Source organism: Brassica oleracea, chromosome C5 (genome assembly GCF_000695525.1).
Source record: "Brassica oleracea var. oleracea cultivar TO1000 chromosome C5, BOL, whole genome shotgun sequence".
In the NCBI taxonomy this organism is placed as follows: domain Eukaryota; kingdom Viridiplantae; phylum Streptophyta; class Magnoliopsida; order Brassicales; family Brassicaceae; genus Brassica; species Brassica oleracea.
The window spans coordinates 44,300,356-44,318,238 of record NC_027752.1 but is presented as its reverse complement, the minus strand read 5'-3'; the positions used below and the strand labels follow the sequence as shown (position 1 = coordinate 44,318,238).

General features: G+C 33.7%; 2 protein-coding genes and 2 long non-coding RNA genes across 5 annotated transcripts; 1 reads left to right on the top strand and 3 right to left on the bottom strand.

Moving 5' to 3' along the window:
• Positions 1-300: 300 nt before the first annotated feature.
• On the bottom strand, positions 301-3,835 carry LOC106343219 (probable E3 ubiquitin ligase SUD1). The gene is made up of 9 exons (XM_013782373.1): positions 3,573-3,835; positions 2,875-3,408; positions 2,280-2,798; positions 2,001-2,188; positions 1,607-1,918; positions 1,385-1,536; positions 1,149-1,300; positions 922-1,068; positions 301-831 (listed from the first exon to the last, which is right to left on the bottom strand). Exons 1-9 carry the CDS (start codon positions 3,774-3,776, stop codon positions 457-459), a joined length of 2,583 nt encoding a protein of 860 aa, XP_013637827.1. The 5' UTR covers positions 3,777-3,835; the 3' UTR covers positions 301-456.
• Positions 3,836-8,754: 4,919 nt separating this feature from the next.
• Positions 8,755-12,263, top strand: LOC106292406 (G-type lectin S-receptor-like serine/threonine-protein kinase SRK). Its single transcript, XM_013727996.1, has 7 exons — positions 8,755-9,973; positions 10,131-10,262; positions 10,371-10,519; positions 10,618-10,828; positions 10,921-11,161; positions 11,268-11,418; positions 12,258-12,263. Exons 1-7 carry the CDS (start codon positions 8,755-8,757, stop codon positions 12,261-12,263), a joined length of 2,109 nt encoding a protein of 702 aa, XP_013583450.1.
• Positions 12,264-12,411: 148 nt separating this feature from the next.
• On the bottom strand, positions 12,412-13,149 carry LOC106293542. The gene is made up of 2 exons (XR_001260525.1): positions 12,740-13,149; positions 12,412-12,644 (listed from the first exon to the last, which is right to left on the bottom strand). It is a non-coding gene; the product is annotated as an uncharacterized LOC106293542 (long non-coding RNA).
• Positions 13,150-13,155: 6 nt separating this feature from the next.
• LOC106293540 lies at positions 13,156-14,221 on the bottom strand. 2 transcript variants are annotated; one of them, XR_001260524.1, is made up of 3 exons: positions 13,774-14,221; positions 13,533-13,670; positions 13,156-13,456 (listed from the first exon to the last, which is right to left on the bottom strand). It is a non-coding gene; the product is annotated as an uncharacterized LOC106293540 (long non-coding RNA). The 2 variants fall into 2 exon arrangements; XR_001260523.1 differs by having other exon boundaries at positions 13,533-13,656; positions 13,774-14,197.
• Positions 14,222-17,883: the final 3,662 nt, after the last annotated feature.

The window sequence follows — 17,883 nt, the reverse complement described above, 5'->3', positions numbered from 1 at the left end:
AATTCAAGATATTCATTAAACACTTTTGTTTGAGAAACTAAGGACAAAGATGGTCTAATAAATACTCCATCTGTTCTTAAATGTAGGATGTTCCACAATATATAAGATGTTTTCAATTTTCTAGGTAATTTTTACTTTATTAAAAACTGTGTAATCAATCATATTTAATAATTTATTTTGTAATTGGTTAAATACAATTATTTTATAGTTTTAATGATATTTTCTAGACAAAATTTTTTTTTTTAATATATGTGTTTTTTCTTAAACATCTTATATTCAGGAACAGAGTACAAGAGGGAGTACGAAAGACGTTAAGTAGAGATAGATTCATTACTTGTCATTCAAAGGTACGACAACATCTACCAACATTAGAAACCTAACCACTGCTAAAGATATTAACATTTTTTTACTCGTTCTATCAACAAAAAGAGTCCTTGTTTATCATATACCCCTGCTCTAGAGATCTTCAGTCAAATCCCCAACTCTTTCACCCACCATATACCGCTCATTGAAGATCAACTGGTGCAAGTAGATAATGATCTCAAGCGTTAGCTTTGTCACGAACCAGACCACAATCAAGGCTAATGATGCTGGCCAGATAAACCGCTCAGTAGCTGCATTGAAGCTTTGGGAATATCCAAGCAACGGTAACAGAGACTTCACGAGCACGCAAGGGATGGAGAGTGTAGTTAGAAGTGAGCTTATAGTGGAACCAATCACATCTCGAAGCAGCCACATTGAAGGAAGCTTATTGAGTCCCACGCTCCTGATTCTTTCAAACTTCCTTCGCCATGCCTTGGTTGCCAAACACTTGATAGGCGTGAGCATTGTCTATAGGAACATAAGAGAAAAGCAAAATGTATTAGTTGCTCCGAAAGAAAACTGAATCTTTGTTAAAACCCTTTTGATGTTTTATCTTACCAGAAAGGTCCAGATGTGAAGTACCACTACTCCTACCAACCAATCTTGGATCAAGAAATAGAGTGGCGTTTCGTTTAGTGGCACTCGTAATGGGATGATGATCATAAGGTCGATAAGTAGACCGAGCAATCCCGGTATGATAACGATCTGTTCATCAGAGTTTACAAGTCATTAGGAAGTCATAATATCCAAGAGAGGCTCTGATGGAAATAGAAGGTTGTTCTTACCCAGATGGAGAAGAGAAGAGCATTTCTTATTCGTATCAAGATATATTTGAGAAGGAAATCAGTTCTTCCCGTCCAAATATGATCAAATGCAAAGCAAATGCTGACATAGATTGCTTGTAGGATATAACATCCAGTCCAAAAAGCACAAACATCTACAATCACGTGCAAAGATAGGCTTAAAACTTCATAATCATATATACGAAACTGGTCTAAATAAAGCAAGAAACTTGACAAACCGTCATGTTTGATTCCAACTCTTCGCAAGATGAAGGAGATCGAGTAAGAGAACACTCTTCCAACCAAAATTGGCAAAACCATAAAGGCTGTGCCAACGAGAAACAAACTCAAAGCAGCTAGCATCAACATTATAGCAATCCTCGTCCGATACCTAAAAGTGCAAACTTATCAGAGCATTTCAATAATTTTATTAAAAGCTTTGTATATATCAGTTAAATTACCTGTTATGTCTTTGCTCTTTGATATCGTCTTCATCATTCTGTGATTTGTAAAAAGTGACCATAGAGCCTTCAGCCAATGAATACAATAGCAACCAAGGGTTATCATCAGTAAAGTGAAAGTCCTCCTCTCCTCGGGGCACTACCAGCAAGAGATCACGCAGCTGAAGCCAAGAACAAATTGTGACAATCCACTTGTGAACTAAGAGTTCGATGGCTGGCTTGGTAAGTTTGATTAACCATTTGGGCCCGGCATGCATTAGGTTGAAATAAATTGCGTACGCAGCACCAATAAAACGACTTCCGTCGGTGTCCCTGCGTTTTGTTCAATGTACAATTTAGTTAGAACCGATATAAGGCAAGGTTCAGAGCTAGGGAAGTAAAGAACCAAGCTTACCATAACTCAAGAGGGAAAAACGATGGGCTGATAAGTGTAATTGCTTTCATTGGTAAGCGAAACAGAATCACCAATAATAACCCATGAGAAGCAAACACGAAGAAAACGTGTCGAAGATTCAGTTTGGTAATCTTGTAGCCTGGATCTGTGACATCTAGAAGATACCAATAGGCTCTTTTATGCATGATCTGTCAAAAGAAGAAGAAGAAAATGATGAAAAAATCTGATAAAAGAAATAAGGCTTCCATTGGGATGATGAACAAATTTTTAAACTATTACCTTCTGGATATGTTCCATGTAAGAGACAGCAATTATCAAGCAAGAGAGTCCTGAAAGCAAACGAAAGCCCACCATAATGCACGGGTTGTGTGGCCAAATCTCAAGTATCTGAAAACTCCTGGTTCCAAACATAGGGGAGGTGCAGATTCCGAGGAACCAACCAAGAATCCAAGGCAGAGCACCAAACTTGAAGAACAAGACAAAAACATCCTTGATGAGTAATATGTTTTTGCAGGCCATTGCTAAGAAAGCCAACAAGTGACATGGCAATGTCACTGTTATGAAGTGAAACCCCAGAGAAAGCCAGCGAACGATGACTGAAAGTGAGCTTTGTTGGAGAATGAAGAGGATTCCAAAGTAAGCAAAGCAGATTGACAGCATCATCATGTATCCAAGAATAACAGGCGAGTTTCCAGACAAATAGCTGCTGCCTCCTCCAACAGTTGCTAATACAACCCATCCAATAGAAAATGGCAGAAGAATAAATAGTGTAGAGACATATACGCTGATGGCAAGGCCCTGGAGAGAACAAACAGAAGTGGGTACTCAACGTTATGGTAATTAAACTAGTTGAAAAATGTAAAAAAAGACTTACAGCAAAGACATGGTCATCGAAAAAGAAAAGAAGCCTCCGGAAAACCCCAAACTCATCAAGTAGAGACTCTAATGGAGGAACAAGTATAACTCGACGACGAAGACGTTGCAGCAAGAAGAGTATGAGTTTAAGATAATACCAATCACAAAGGATCTTCAAATACTTCCACAAGAAGTGCAAAACTCCTCCTTGTAGGCCATCACCATCAGCGAGAAACCAACCAGGAAGTCCCCCGACTCCTACATCCATCCTTACAATACTGACAATTAGTATAGAGCAAGCGATGACACTGCTGTAAAGCAAGCCAACCCACAAATAAGCTAACACTCTCTGGGAGTCAGCGACAACTTGTTGGCCCAAAGGATGCAAGGAATTGCAGAATGCGTTGAAGAGAATCACCACAGTCCAAGAAACAATTAACTTCAAGTAACGTCCTGCTCTTGATAAGACTCCAAGTAGAAACTCGTCGCAAGGAAGCCTCTCCGGAGCGTTCTCGGAGTAAACGGGAACAAACGAGTAGCTACGCCCACACACCTGCAGAGGAAATTAGAAACTATAACAATCAGAAACCCTAATTTGTAGATTCTTCTGGCGAATCGTAAGCATAGCGATAAACCCCAAAAAAACGAACGAGCCAAGCTAAAACCCTAAACTATCCATCTCAAAATCCCCCAAGGTATCAGAAAGAAGAAGGTAACCTCGCATTTGTTGTTTCCGCGGCGGCGATTGAGCCAGGTACGAAGGCAATCCTGGTGAACGAACTTGATGGAGCCTCGGCACAAGCACGGATACCGTAACGGATTTCCGGGCTCCTCCGGCGATCGGCAAATCCGGCACAGGTCTTCGTCTTCGTCGTCTTCTGCTGAGAAACTCTCGTCGACTTCCGGCGGCGAAACGTCCATTTTAGGAAATCGCAAACCTCTTTTTCGTCACACTCTCTGTATTTCCCTGAAGCGGCAAACGCATCTATCTAATCTGTTAAAACTTAATCTGTTAAAACTGCAGTACAAATAAAATTTTGACCCTGATTTTTTCTAAATAATTACAACCTAATACCACTGAATTAATATCTCTTGACATAGTTATCTATTTTTCCTTTTATGAAATCAACCGATTGGAACCTACAATTAATTTCTGTTTAATATTTACATATTGTGCTTCATCGTATAATAACGTACAATTTTTATTGTCATCATTGTAGCTAAATGAAGTATACATATATATCCACCATATCGTTCATAACCATCTCCCCCATATACACTACGGATACATGTTTTTTTACATAATATAGTAACCACATTCTGAACTATTTAGGACTTCATTAAAATTACATCAAAAATCATATACTTTATACAATACGTTTTAGAAATTCATTATAAAATCGCTATTAGTATCAAATTTTAATGTCATCAGTATGATGCACATAACTAATACTTTTTTTTTCTTTTTTTTTTCTTACCAAACAAAAAAATATACACGAAACAATTAGTGGTCGTATATTTAACAAATTGTGTTTGGAATTTTTTTTAGCAAATTGTGAAAAAAATGTTCCACAATATGCACTCACTATGACAACAACATAAAATATGGATATAAAATTTTAAACTTATTTTTCACGTTTTGTAAAGATATCCGGCGTGATTCACTTGTTCTTATTAGGAAGATTTTGGAGATAGTCCAGTCAATTTTAAAATTTTACAATCGGAATATTCTAAGCGAAGTCAACATCATAATTTGCGTATATATTAGGCATGATTCAATCCTAACTAACCTGCTTTAGTGAAATCAATTTGTTCTATCAAAAAGAAATATTTCCATCAATAACAACCCTACAATCAAGCACCATATTTAACTATTAACTATTTACTATTTACTATTTTTATATTCTGTTGATCACGTATATATATATATATCTATATGTATAGTGTCTATCTCCATCTAATAGTCACAGAGAAAACGAAAAAAAAAGACTAGATGGCGACCAACAAAAGTGTTTTTTGATAAAACAAATCATAAGTTATGGAGGATAATCTATTGAATGCATATTTGCAGAAGAAACTGAATCACGTTAAACTACTTCATGTCTCATATATATTACTCTCTCTGTACGCTGTTAGAGTAAAATTTTCTAAAGTGTTCACGCTTATTAAGAATTCAATAAACGTTTATAATTTAATTTTTTTTTTACTTTATTATACATTTTTCAATAACTTTTCATTAATAAAATTTAATCAATTGAAATATTCTCATTTAATGTTTTACCATTTATTTACATTGAAATGCCATAAAAATATTTATTGAACCTATATTGACAGGCTTTGGTGGATCCACAGGATGTGAAATTAATAGAGAGTATACCATTGAGTAGAACTCGGATAGCAGACAAGGATGGATGGCATTTCACAAATAATGGAAAATATACTGTTAAATCTGGATATCAGATTGAAAGGATATATCCAGATAAGGAAAAATCACCAGTAGTGTTTGGACCCACAGTGGATATTTTGAAAGCATATTGCTGGAAAATACGGTGTCCACCAAAGATTAAACATTTTCTATGGCAATTGGTGACAGGGTGTATAGCAGTCAAGAAAAATCTGCATAAGCGAGGGATACCCGGCGACATTGTTTGTGCAAGATGTGGTGCGGAGGAGGAATCGATCAACCATGTGTTTTTTGAATGTCCTCCTGCACTTCAGACATGGGCTCTTTCAAAGATTCCAACATGTCCAACATTGTTTCCAACAAGTTCTCTCTTTGTGAACATGGATCATCTTTTTTGGAGAGTTGTTCCACATATGGAGGATCATCAGTTTGCATGGATACTATGGTATATATGGAAGGGGAGAAATAATAAAGTCTTTAGTAATATGGATGTGGATCCGTTGGATACCTTTAAACTGGCTGAAACGGAATCAAAACTTTGGGCTGAGGCTCAAATTTTGAATGATAACAAAAGGATCCAATCGGTAGGGGCAATGATTCTTCCGTCAATCCCAGGAAGATGGTGTTTTACGGATGGTTCCTGGAAAGAAAATGATATTTTTTCAGGCCAAGGATGGTATAGTACTCTAGAGGGATTTGCGGGTTTGATGGGTGCAAGGAATGTCCGGGCGTCACTTTCTCCCCTTCATGCAGAAATGGAAGCCTTATTATGGGCAATGCAATGTATGAAAAACTTACGACAATTTCAGGTTACGTTTGCAACGGATTGTTCTCAATTGGTGAAGATGGTTTTAACATTTTGTTTAATACTATAAGAAGCACCTAACCATCTGTTAACTATTTTGTGTAATATCTATATTATTAAAAGTGTCTTATTAAAATTGAATTAGAAAATAAAAATACCTCTTAGTTTTACCATTTATTTACATTGAAATGCCATAAAAATATTTATTGAACCTATATTGACATATGCTTGCCTTTTCTTAATTTAAATAATAGATTTAAACATTTTATTTCTTTTCCTAATTTAAATAATATATTTCTTATTCAAATCTTAACCAAAATAGATTTCTTGATATATTTCGTATTAATATATTAAATACTTATTAGTAATAAATAATAAAATAAAAAATCACACATCATAATCAATTTATATAACATATAAATAAAATGAAAATAATTTATTCATATATTATTAGTATAATACTTTCATAATATAAGTCCAATTGTTATAAATATTGGATTTGTTTATATGTTACACTGTGATATAATAGATGATTAAAATCACAACATATAATTACTGAAAGTAATAAATAAAATTGTTATGTTTTCAAAATGTTATATTAACAATTATATAATACATTTTAATTTACAAATATATATATCATACCAATAGTACAAAGAAAAAAACTAAAGTGAAAACAAATATTTATACGGTCATGGGTCAAGTTCTAGAAATAAACAACAACAACGCAAGATTATTTATCTTTAACAAATTTATTTCAGTAGAATTTATAGTTGCAAATATATTTATATATTTTATGTATTATAAATTTATTTTCTTTTTTTAAGGGATGCTAAGATTTTGGAATTAGAAAAATTATGACCCATCTCTTTATTATTTTAATTAGAAATTTAAAATTTATATCAGAATATTTTATTAAAATTTTAATTTTAATTTTTATTAGAATTGTAAAGATTAATTTATGATATAAATTTATTTTTAAATATTGCGAATACATCATTTAATATATTTAAAGAAAAACTAAAATCATAAAATAAATACCCGCCCGGTCGGGCGGGTCAAAGGCTAGTATGAGCTTAAAACCAAGTTTATTAAAAAAAAAAGTTAAACAATTTAAATAAATAATTACCCCCTAATATTGGTGTGATGACTGATGACTATTCCTGATGCTTTTCGAGCGAGAGCATGATTATTGAGAGATTCTTAGAGTGAGTTTTTTACCGGAATATAAGAACCCGTCTCTTAATTTTTAACTAAAAAGATAAGAACCGTCTCTTAAAACTCTTATTTAAGAGCCGGTTCTTAGCTTTTTCAATTAAAAATTAAGAGATGGGTTCTTATATTCAGCTAAGAACTCCACCATAAGAATCTCTCAATAATCATGCTAGAGCCCCACAAATAAGGATCAACTTTTGTTGGTTTCATATACTGTTCGCGGATCCCATTGACACGTGGCTACCCGCGATTAGTTCTTTTTTAATTTTTTTTTCAGATAAAAAAGACAAAAAAAATAAAAAATTTAAAAAACTCTTAAACCCACTTTAGCGATAATCATGCTCAAAGGGTGGTGACTTTCCTCGTTGCTTCCTCTCATTTTTACTACGGAAGATGAATTTTAACAAATATGAATTTTGTGTGACCAATTCTCCAACTTAATTTTAATTATAGGTTATTTTAAAATAATCCAACAAAGCTTATGTTCTATTAAATTTGATATATTTTTGCATGTACATTAATTTTTCTTTGTTTATATTCCGTCTGTTTCATAAAAAAATCATTTTGATATCTTTCACATAAATTTAAAAAAAATGATTAAAATGCATCTATATTTTTAATAGTTATATTTATTTAATCAGTAATGTTTAAATAAATAAAATTATTAATAAAAAAATGTATTTATCTAATTCCTAATCTAGTTATGAATGAGTGAGATATATTATTTGGGAGTTATTTAAATAATATATGAGTCCTAATGAATTTAGGATAAACTAGAGTTATATATATAAAGATGCAAATTATGTTGCATATCATATGAATTGAGAAATTGTGCGAGAGTAAGTTTTGAGAGATTTTTTAAAACTAATAAGAAGTGTTTTCTTATAATCTTTGAGTTCATATTCTTGAGTTAAAACCAAAAATTAATATATAATACCACAAATTAAGGGAATTTCTTGTCAGTGTTTCTTTGGTTGCTCAACCCAATCCTAGGAACGTATTCGAAGCTTAAGTGTACTTGATGTGTAACAATCATTCCAGAAAGATTTTAAATCTATGGTTGGGTTGACAAAGAAAATAGAAAAGGATTTTATATATACACAATTATCAACCCCATAGAGTTATTCTATACACATGGCCATTGTGATGAAGGTTTAATTTACAACATTTCCTACTGTAAGTGAGGCAAGAAGCAAACAAAGTCAAAGGCTAGAGTAGTTGTCTACTAAAATCTTTAAGACAGTGTGTAAGGTAATTAAGACAAAGTACGTCAGTAAGACAGTAACGTCTTTGAAATCGAGCCATTTTTTCCTCGACGCCATAGTACGAGGTATGGCAAAAAGGAAGAAAAAATATAAAACAACCTAACCACTAATAATTATACTTACCAATAATGAGAACTTATTTAATAAGTTTAACAAAGGGAGATAGCTAGAACGTATTGGTGAGATAACTGATCGAGAAGACGGCCAGAGATGATATCATTTCCTTCTTTCTTCTTTCTTTTCTTCTTCTTTGTTCCACTCTCTTGTTTTAGCTCGTTGGTAACACTCTCAGGCAACAAGACCATAGTCTCTGACGGCCAAGAATATGAATGTGGCTTTTTCCAACCCGATAATTTGACTTCCCATTGGTATCTGGGAATATGGCTAAAGGAAGACCCTATTAGAACTTCTCTATGGGTAGCCAACAGAGATAATCCTCTCACCACACCCAACGGAACCCTCGACATCATCGACAAGGAACTCGTCTTGGTTGATAAAGACAATGCACGTGTCTGGTCTGCGAAACTTAGCAGAGAGGTTGATAAGTCTCGGATGGTAGCACAACTCGAAGACAACGGCAACCTTGTGGTCAAGAGTTCGAAACACTCAGAAGAAGAATACTCATGGCAGAGTTTCGATACTCCGACAGACACTTTACTTCCGCAGATGAGGTTGGGCATCAATCCCAACACAAAAAATCACATAGTCCTCAAAAGCTGGAATAGTTCAATTGATCCGTCAAGCGGGTATTTCTCGTTGGGCATCGAAGACGAGTCATATGAGATCTTTGTGATTTATCTACAGCATCCACATGCAGAGAATAGATATCGGAGCATTGTGTGGAATGGATTCCAGTTTGGTGATATGCCACCGATTCTGAAACAACTAGATGCCCCAGATTCCTTCGTGATGACGACCTACCAAAGCAGTAAATCAAGGTTAACGTTGACGCCAGATGGGGACTATGAAGTATACATGTGGGTACAAGAAGAAACGACATGGCAGCTGTCATGGTCAACGACTCAGGACTCGTGTTTTAAGGACGCCCGTTGTGGATCCTACGGGTTTTGTTCGAAAAACACGATACCCAGGTGCCATTGTTTGCAAGGGTTTCATCCGAAAAATGATGTAATTGAGTCGGGTGGGTGTGCTAGAATCACTGCCCCGAAGTGCAAGGAGGACGACAAGTTCATGATTCTGAAAAACATGAAACTACCAGAAAATCCAGATGACACTTTACATGCGAGTGCTCTGGAAGCGTGTGAGTCGTTGTGCCGAAGGGAGTGCAACTGTACTGCGTTTGCGCGTATCAAATTACAAAATGGACAGAACACAGACCACAGGTGTATAACCTGGATTGGAGAGCTGCACGACATGCAAAACTACACCGTTGGGGGTCAAGACCTTCATGTCAGATTGAAAGAACCGGGTTAGTCATCCTTATACAAACTAGCACCCTTTTTTTTTTTTTTTCTGAAACACGCAAAAACTAGTACATAATAAAAATTTCTAGAGACTTAACTTGGGTTACATGTAAATAAAAACTTTAAAAACCATTTGTTTTTTGTTTTGTTTTGTTTTCAAAGAGAATGGTAAAAAAGAAAGTGCAAGTTTGAGGCCTTGGATGATCGTGCTTATCGTGGTGGGTCTCTTTTTGTTCATCGCCTTCTGCTACTGCTTCTATAAACGAGAGAAAAGAGGCGCAACATCAACTCAAGGTGGCACAATTTTCGTTTTTTTTTTTTCCCTTCCTTATATCCTTTTTATTTTATTTTTTTTTATTTTTTTAATATGAGTTTTTTTTCTTTTTGTGTGAGTTTGTTTAGTTCCAACTCAAACGCAGATGATGATGACTGAAATAGCAGGAGAAGATCAATTATTTGCAGTTATGGATCTTAGTACGATTGTGGAGGCTACGGATAATTTCTCTAGTACCAACGTACTCGGCAGAGGTGGTTTCGGCATTGTCTACAAGGTGTATATTATAATTTATAGATTCTATGACTGAATAGTTGTTGTGTATATATATAATATACTAAGAAATATATACGATATATATATGTGATTAAACAGGGAATCTTACCCAACGGCAAAGAAGTTGCGGTGAAAAGGCTGTCGAATAATTCATCTCAAGGGACTTTCGAGTTTAGAAACGAGGTGACTACGATTTTAAACATCCTTCACAAAAATCTCGTCCGCCTTTTAGGCTGCTGCTGCGAAGGGAGTGAGAGGATTTTAGTCTACGAGTATTTACAAAACTTAAGTTTGGATCGTTTTATCTTCGGTTAGTGCATTTTTCGGTTCCCTCACTTAAAATTTTGAGTTTATGCCATTGGAAATTCTTTAGTTCGATTTGTTCTCATCATGATGTACAAGTAGATGAAGCTAGAAGCAGATTGTTAAACTGGGCGACTAGATTCCGCATCATCAACGAGATTGCCCAAGGACTATCTTATCTCCACAATTTCAGGGACAGTCCCATCATTCATAGGGACTTGAAGCCAAGCAACATCTTACTGGATACAAATATGATCTCAAAGATATCAGATTTTGGCATGGCCAAGATTTTACAAAGTGGCCAGACAGAAGCAGAAACCGAGAGATTGGTGGGAACATAGTAAGAAACTTTTTGAAAAAATCTTCGGTCTTTAATAATTTTTGAAAAAAAAAGAAAGAACTAACAATTTCGATTGTTTTTTTTTTTCTTTATTCGTCAAATATAGTGGCTATATGTCTAAAGAATACGCGATGGACAATATAATCTCGGATAAATTAGACGTCTTCAGCTTTGGGGCGATGATCCTCGAGATCATTACTGGGCGACAAAATCTCAAGTTTTGTAACTCTCACCCTGGAGATAGCCTTCTTGACCTAGTAAGATTAATCATATACCAATACAAAATTGATTTCATTTTTAATATATGTATTTGGGAGGAATTGCTAGAAGTTATATTAAAAAGAATAACATCTGATCCACACCAAAAGCAAATCAACCAATTACAAAAAAGGATGAGAATAGATGGAAGAATGATTCTGGGCCTTTGATCCAAAATAAATCAATGGCTCAAAAATAATAATACAAATTGATTTATTTATTTATTTATAGTTATTATAAAAATTATCTAAACTTTAAATAATTTGATATCATAATTTAAATTTTTAAAAATCTAAATTTTGTATATGAATTTTGTGATTGTGTGATTGAGTAAAATATTAAAATAATAATATTTTAATAAGAATGTTTCTTTTTTAATATATTTTTGTTGTTTACTATTTTGTGGTTTAAATTTATTTTGTAAATGTATAATTTTAAATGTTATATATAGTTTGGATTAGTATATTTATCTTATAGAATTATAATTTATTTAAAATTTAAGATTTGATGTATTATGATATATGTTAATATGAGGTATGTGGTTTAGGGTTAAGGGTTAAGGGTTAAGGGTTAAGAGTTATAATTAATTATATGATTTGAGTTTTAGAATATACTTGGAGTTTAAGTTCAAAATTTATAATATAAGTTTGAAAGGATTAGATTTATAACTTTGTATGTAGAGTGTAAGTTTGGGGTTTAGGGATTTGGGTGTAGATTTAAGATTTAGTGTTTGAGGTTATATGGTTATTAGTAATGTTTATTATTTCAAAAAGCTAAAGAAAAAAAGTAAAATTATAAACTTATATTTTTGTTTTAAATTTTAGAGTTTGTGGTTTAGGTTTGAAATACTATATGCCTTTTCATTAACGATCCCAAAATTACAAGGTTAATACATGAACACATGAACTCCAAAAGAGAACATGTAACCATCAAACCTAGTGATAAACAAAATCAGAGAACGAGTTAGGCCAACTTAATACTAGTAAAAACTCTGCATCGAAACGTGTTTGGATGAGATACTGAGATTTGATACATAATAAGCCAAAAATAAACATTTCAACAAATATATATTTGATATGTTACATCTGTTAATCATACAATTTTTTGAAAAGCTTCTGTATTGATCTGTTGAAGAAATAATACTTCTCAGCTTTTGTCCTTCGAGTTTGGTGTATAGTTGATGATCGTGAGCTTCTTGATACCGTAACCAACTGGAACCAGTTTTCTGCAACAATTATTACTCACCACATGAGATCACAATAAACGCAATAGACACACATGCTTGCAGTAAAACAAAGAGAGAGAGAGAGAGGGGCTTACTCTCTTTGGGCTTCTTGGTGTCCTTCTTAGCAGCCTCACTCCCCTCTGCAACTTTTTTTCCTCCTCAGTCTCGTCACCATCATCGTCATCAGCTGCAGGTGCCTGTTCACAATCAATGGAGAAAAGCTTAACACAACTCGTGGACAGAGCATTCTCACTGTTTAATAATAGATTTATAAACCCTTATCAAGGTCGCATCTCACTGTTTAATGGAAAACTAGCTCAAACACACACACACAAAGGTCTATGATTTCTATTAAGCAGAAACTTAGAGCATCTCACTGTTTAATAATAGAGAACAGAAACTAAGATTTGAACAAGAATCAAGCATTCATGTAAAGACACCTCACCTTGAGCAGGTGCCTGTTCAGAATCAATGGAAAACTAGCTTAAACACACACACACACAGAGTTTTCTCTACTGAACAAAACTCGTGGATTACTAATATAAGTATCACCATATCAAAGGATTCTTCACTACTATAATGATTACCCTTTTCAAGTTCTATGATTTCTATAAAGCAGAAACTTAGAACATGGCATGTTTTCAATAATACAGAATAGAAAGAATCAAGCTTTCAGAGCAGCAGAGCCACCGATTGAAACTCCAACGGCTTTCCTAGGGAAACTGTAACAATTCGAAACTTGTTAGTTACTGAAAGTCAAATAACCTGATCCAAACCAAATCATCTCGAGGCACAGCCTTCTTTGCCTCAACCTATAAAAATGATTGTTACCACTTAACTTAATATGCAAAAAGATAAAGTTAAAAGATGGGTTTATGATTTTGGTACCGTGCGGCCATCGATGGTGTGTTTCTCCATGGTGACTCTTTCTGCAACACAAGGATCAGTAAAGACGACGAAACTGAAGCCACGAGCACGTCCTGTGGTACAGCACAGAGTCGCAACAGCTTGCCTTCACACAGAGAACTCAAGTTCAGCCACAAGAAGAGACAAATTATCAGCCCCTTATGATGTGTAACAAACCCAAAATCACAGTACATATGATTTTTATCAGATTAGGGATACAAACCTGGAAGAGATTGCCGTTTATCTGTTATTCCTCCTCGAGTACTGTTCTTCTTCTTCTTTCTTCAATTGCTGTTCCAATGCCATCCAAGATTCCACCGGAAATCTCAGAACCAACGCAGCTGCTAAACAAATAAATCGCAAACAAAGAGAAGAAGAAGAAGCTAGAGAATCGTTGTCACTTTCCAACACCAGAAGTTAAAATCGAAAACGAAGAAGAAGAGGAAAGAAGAAAAAAAACCTAGAGATAGAGTTTTAAGGTTTGGCCGAGAAAGCCAGAGACGATAGAAAGATATCGGATTGTTTGGGGATTTTTTCTGAACAATAGAGAAAGGAATCTGGAAAATAGTTTGCCTAATTTTTTCTAAGTGTCGGTTCCAAACGAAATTTTAGTTCCCTCTAAAAGAAAAATATGGTTCCAAAACCAAAATTTTGATTCCGCTTAGCGAAATTTTACCATACCATTTATCTAATGCTATTATATAGAACATAAATTTTAAAGTCATCTACTATAGCAGTTCAGTAAAACGTGCTATAACAATGTGCTATCAATGTGGACTTTTTTTGTAGTGCATATAATAAGATAAAAGATAATGTGCTCACTAATTTTGTAACAGGCATGGAGAACATGGTCTGACGGCAACGGACTCGAGCTAATACATACTCATTTGGAAGACGATTCATTAGTAGAAGAAGAGCTTTTAAGATGCGTACAAGTCAGTCTTTGTTGTGTGGAAGATGATGCCGAAGATAGGCCAAGCATGGAGCTGATCGTGGTCTTGCTAAAAAGTACGACAACCAAAATTCCTGAGCCAAAAAAACCCAAATATTATTACGCAAGATTCCTCGGTGGACAAGCTGCTTCAACGTCTTCTTTGGCTCATGAGACAATCTAGTGGTGTTCTTCCTAAATCTGGTTCATACAGTGACATGATCACTATGCGAAGATAATGTTTACAATATTTAAAATAAGATAAAAGACACTAATCGCTAGCAAACATCGTGATGCGAAAGCACGTGCTCGTCGATATCATATTATAACCCTTTTTTTTTTAATTTATGCTATCATTAGTTTAAACAATAAAAATTGCTGTGTACACACAAGGATTATTCCATAATTAGGTCATTGCACATTTAGGAATTTTATCTTTTATTTTTAAAACCTTACTTACCATTATATCCCTATTCGTGAACGATTTCATTCTTCAATACTAAGTGCTGAGACCCTGCGCAAGCACGGAGCAGGTTACTTTGGATATAGGTGGAGCGGTATGATTTACGGGATGTTTTTGGTGCTGTTTAAGATTTGTGCAAATTAAAGAATACAATTTATAGGAAATAAGACAACAAAATTGATTTCTAGTTAGTTTTGTAATGTTTATTTGGGATTTATGCTGTATGTTTTTGATGTTTTAAATAAAATGTATATTAGATTTTGTTATAATAGGATTGATAGTGTTAAAACGTATTAGTGATGGATGTTATTTTGTGTATTTTGTTTGGTGGGTATATCTGAAATAGTAAGTAAAGCTAGAATGAAATTTAAGTTTAAAACATGATAAGTCTTTTAATTATTAGTATTTCATATTGGCTTATAAATTACTTTCCCGACATACTGGGCAATTTATATATGTACGAAGCCAATGATCAATGCAAAGAAAATGAAATTTATGGCCGAATGAATGAGTCGGAATATTGGTTACATTGCTGTAATTCTTGAAGCAGATGGTGCATATATGGTTTTCTTCTTTTGTAGTTATTATACACATTTTAAGCATTCGGACTGGGATTTATCCCCTTATTAGTTCTTTCTAGGTTTGTGATGATTAAATCCACGTCAAGTCTTGCTGTTGCGTTTTGATTGTAGTCTCTGATGGATAGAGTAACTTGAAGGTCTTGAGCTATAATATTATGGTTTTCTCTTAGTAAATTCACCACATATTGGTTAGTCTCTTGAATAAGAAATGTTGAGTCGGGGTGATGGATGTCATGGTAGGTTAACATGAATTCCATGGACTCTGTGGTTAAATCATTGTAATTAATTTGATTGTCAATAATTGATTGTACCTGGAAATCGATGACGAATTGTTGTGTGTTTGGTCTGTTTATATAGACCTTGAGTATTTGTCTTGGATTTCCTCTCGAAGATCTTGTTTGGTGTGAGAGTTTATGGGAAAGAAGTGGATCGTTATTCATGTTTGTGTTTGTTGTGGAAGTTTACGGTGTCATAGATATGTTTTATAGTTTTTTGTCTATTTTTATGTTTTTTACATGTTTTCTTTATTTACGGGAGTTTAATATTGAAATTAATGGTCTGTCGAAATTTAATAATGTTTAGAAAACGATTATTTTATTATACCGACACCATAAGTTGATGCTAAATAAGGTGTAGTTGTTACTTAAAGATTTAAATAGTTTAACAAAAATGGAGTATTATATTTTTTTTATAAACAAGGGTTGACGTTTTTACATTATGAAAAAGTAATTGTGGGTTTAAAATGTTTGGACTCAAATTATGTTGGGCTCTATGTCTAAAATATGATTTGAACTTAAAAGCTGAAAATAAAAAACCTTTAGGTTATCTTTTTTCTCCGTGGTCGGGAGAGCATCACCTGTGGAATCCATGGCCTGATTAGAGCTTAAGTTTGTGAGATTGGAGAGCGATAATAGTGTGATGTGTTATTGATGTGTAATTTGTATATGATATCTTGGTATGTAATAGTGACACAGTAGACAAACAGTATCTCAAATTATACCTTAAACAAAAGTTATAAAGAATACATCATAAAATTTAAAATCAATAAAACTTTGATTATTGTTTATGTACCTACGCTTGATTTCTAAGACTTTCAGAAGAAAACTGGATGTAAAGATTAAAAACTTAAACATAAATATTGTTAGAATACAATATTCAATTTAATATATGACAACCTAAGATCTTTCCCTAAATGGATCGGATATTAATTAAGATCTTCAATCTCATCACATTCGTTTCATTATCAAAAGTGAACAAATGAATCACATAAAAAAAACAAAGAGCAGGGGTTTGAACCTTTAAGATACAAGACTTCAACACAAATCCAAGCCACTACACTAAAGAAATTTATTGTCTTTTGGCACCCCTAACTATTACATAAACCCTGGAGCTTAAAGCCCTTGCTTTGCGGACTTTAGTCCAGGACCGGCCCTGCTGACAGCTATATATATTTTTGAGTTTACAACAAAAAAAAAACTCTTTTTGAGAAAGCAAGAACGTTATTTCTTATAAAATCTTCCTATACATTAAAAGAGAAGTCACTTTAGTGATTTCTGCTGACTTGGCATTAATATAGAGCTTCTCAGCAAAATTGTTATAATTCTATTGGTCGATTTTTTTGAATTTTATTTTTCATTTATTTTAATCAATCGCTTATGTAGACAAGCCCAAAACTATTGTCGATTTCGTTAAGCCCATATATAGCTAGGGGATAATAATTATCGATTTAGTTTAGCCTTGGGTAAGATTTAGAACTAAAACAAATATTAAAAACTTTTCTTATTATTCAAACAGTAAACTTGCGCATGTTGATATCATATTGATTACATTTTCTTAGAAAATATTTTAATGTTTCTAAATTAGGGGTGGGCGTTCGGGTACCCGTTCGGGTTTGGGTCGGGTATTTTGGATTTTCGAGTATTTTGGTATAGAGGTGTAGAACCCGTTCGGGTATTTCTGTACTTTGGGTCGGGTTTGGATATTTTTAGGTCAGATTCAGTTATTTCAGATCGGGTTCGGATATTTAGATTTTGAAAAAAAAAATTAAAATTTTCATTTCTCAAGTTTCTTATATTTAAATATATAACTTTCAGTTAACTAATTTTTTTATTTTTAATAGATTGAATGGTTAATAGATTTGGACATAAAAATTAAAAACTAAAAAGACATTAATTTAGTTATTTTTTTAAAAAAAATTGGATGTAAATTTTTTTTAATTTTTTAAATAAAAAACTTGACATGCATTTTCGGATCGGGTTCGGGTGCCACTTCGGATATCGGGTAAAGTGCCCACCCCTACTAATTAGGCTGTTTGTTTTTAATAACTTACCTTTCTAATATGGATTACTTGTGCAAATG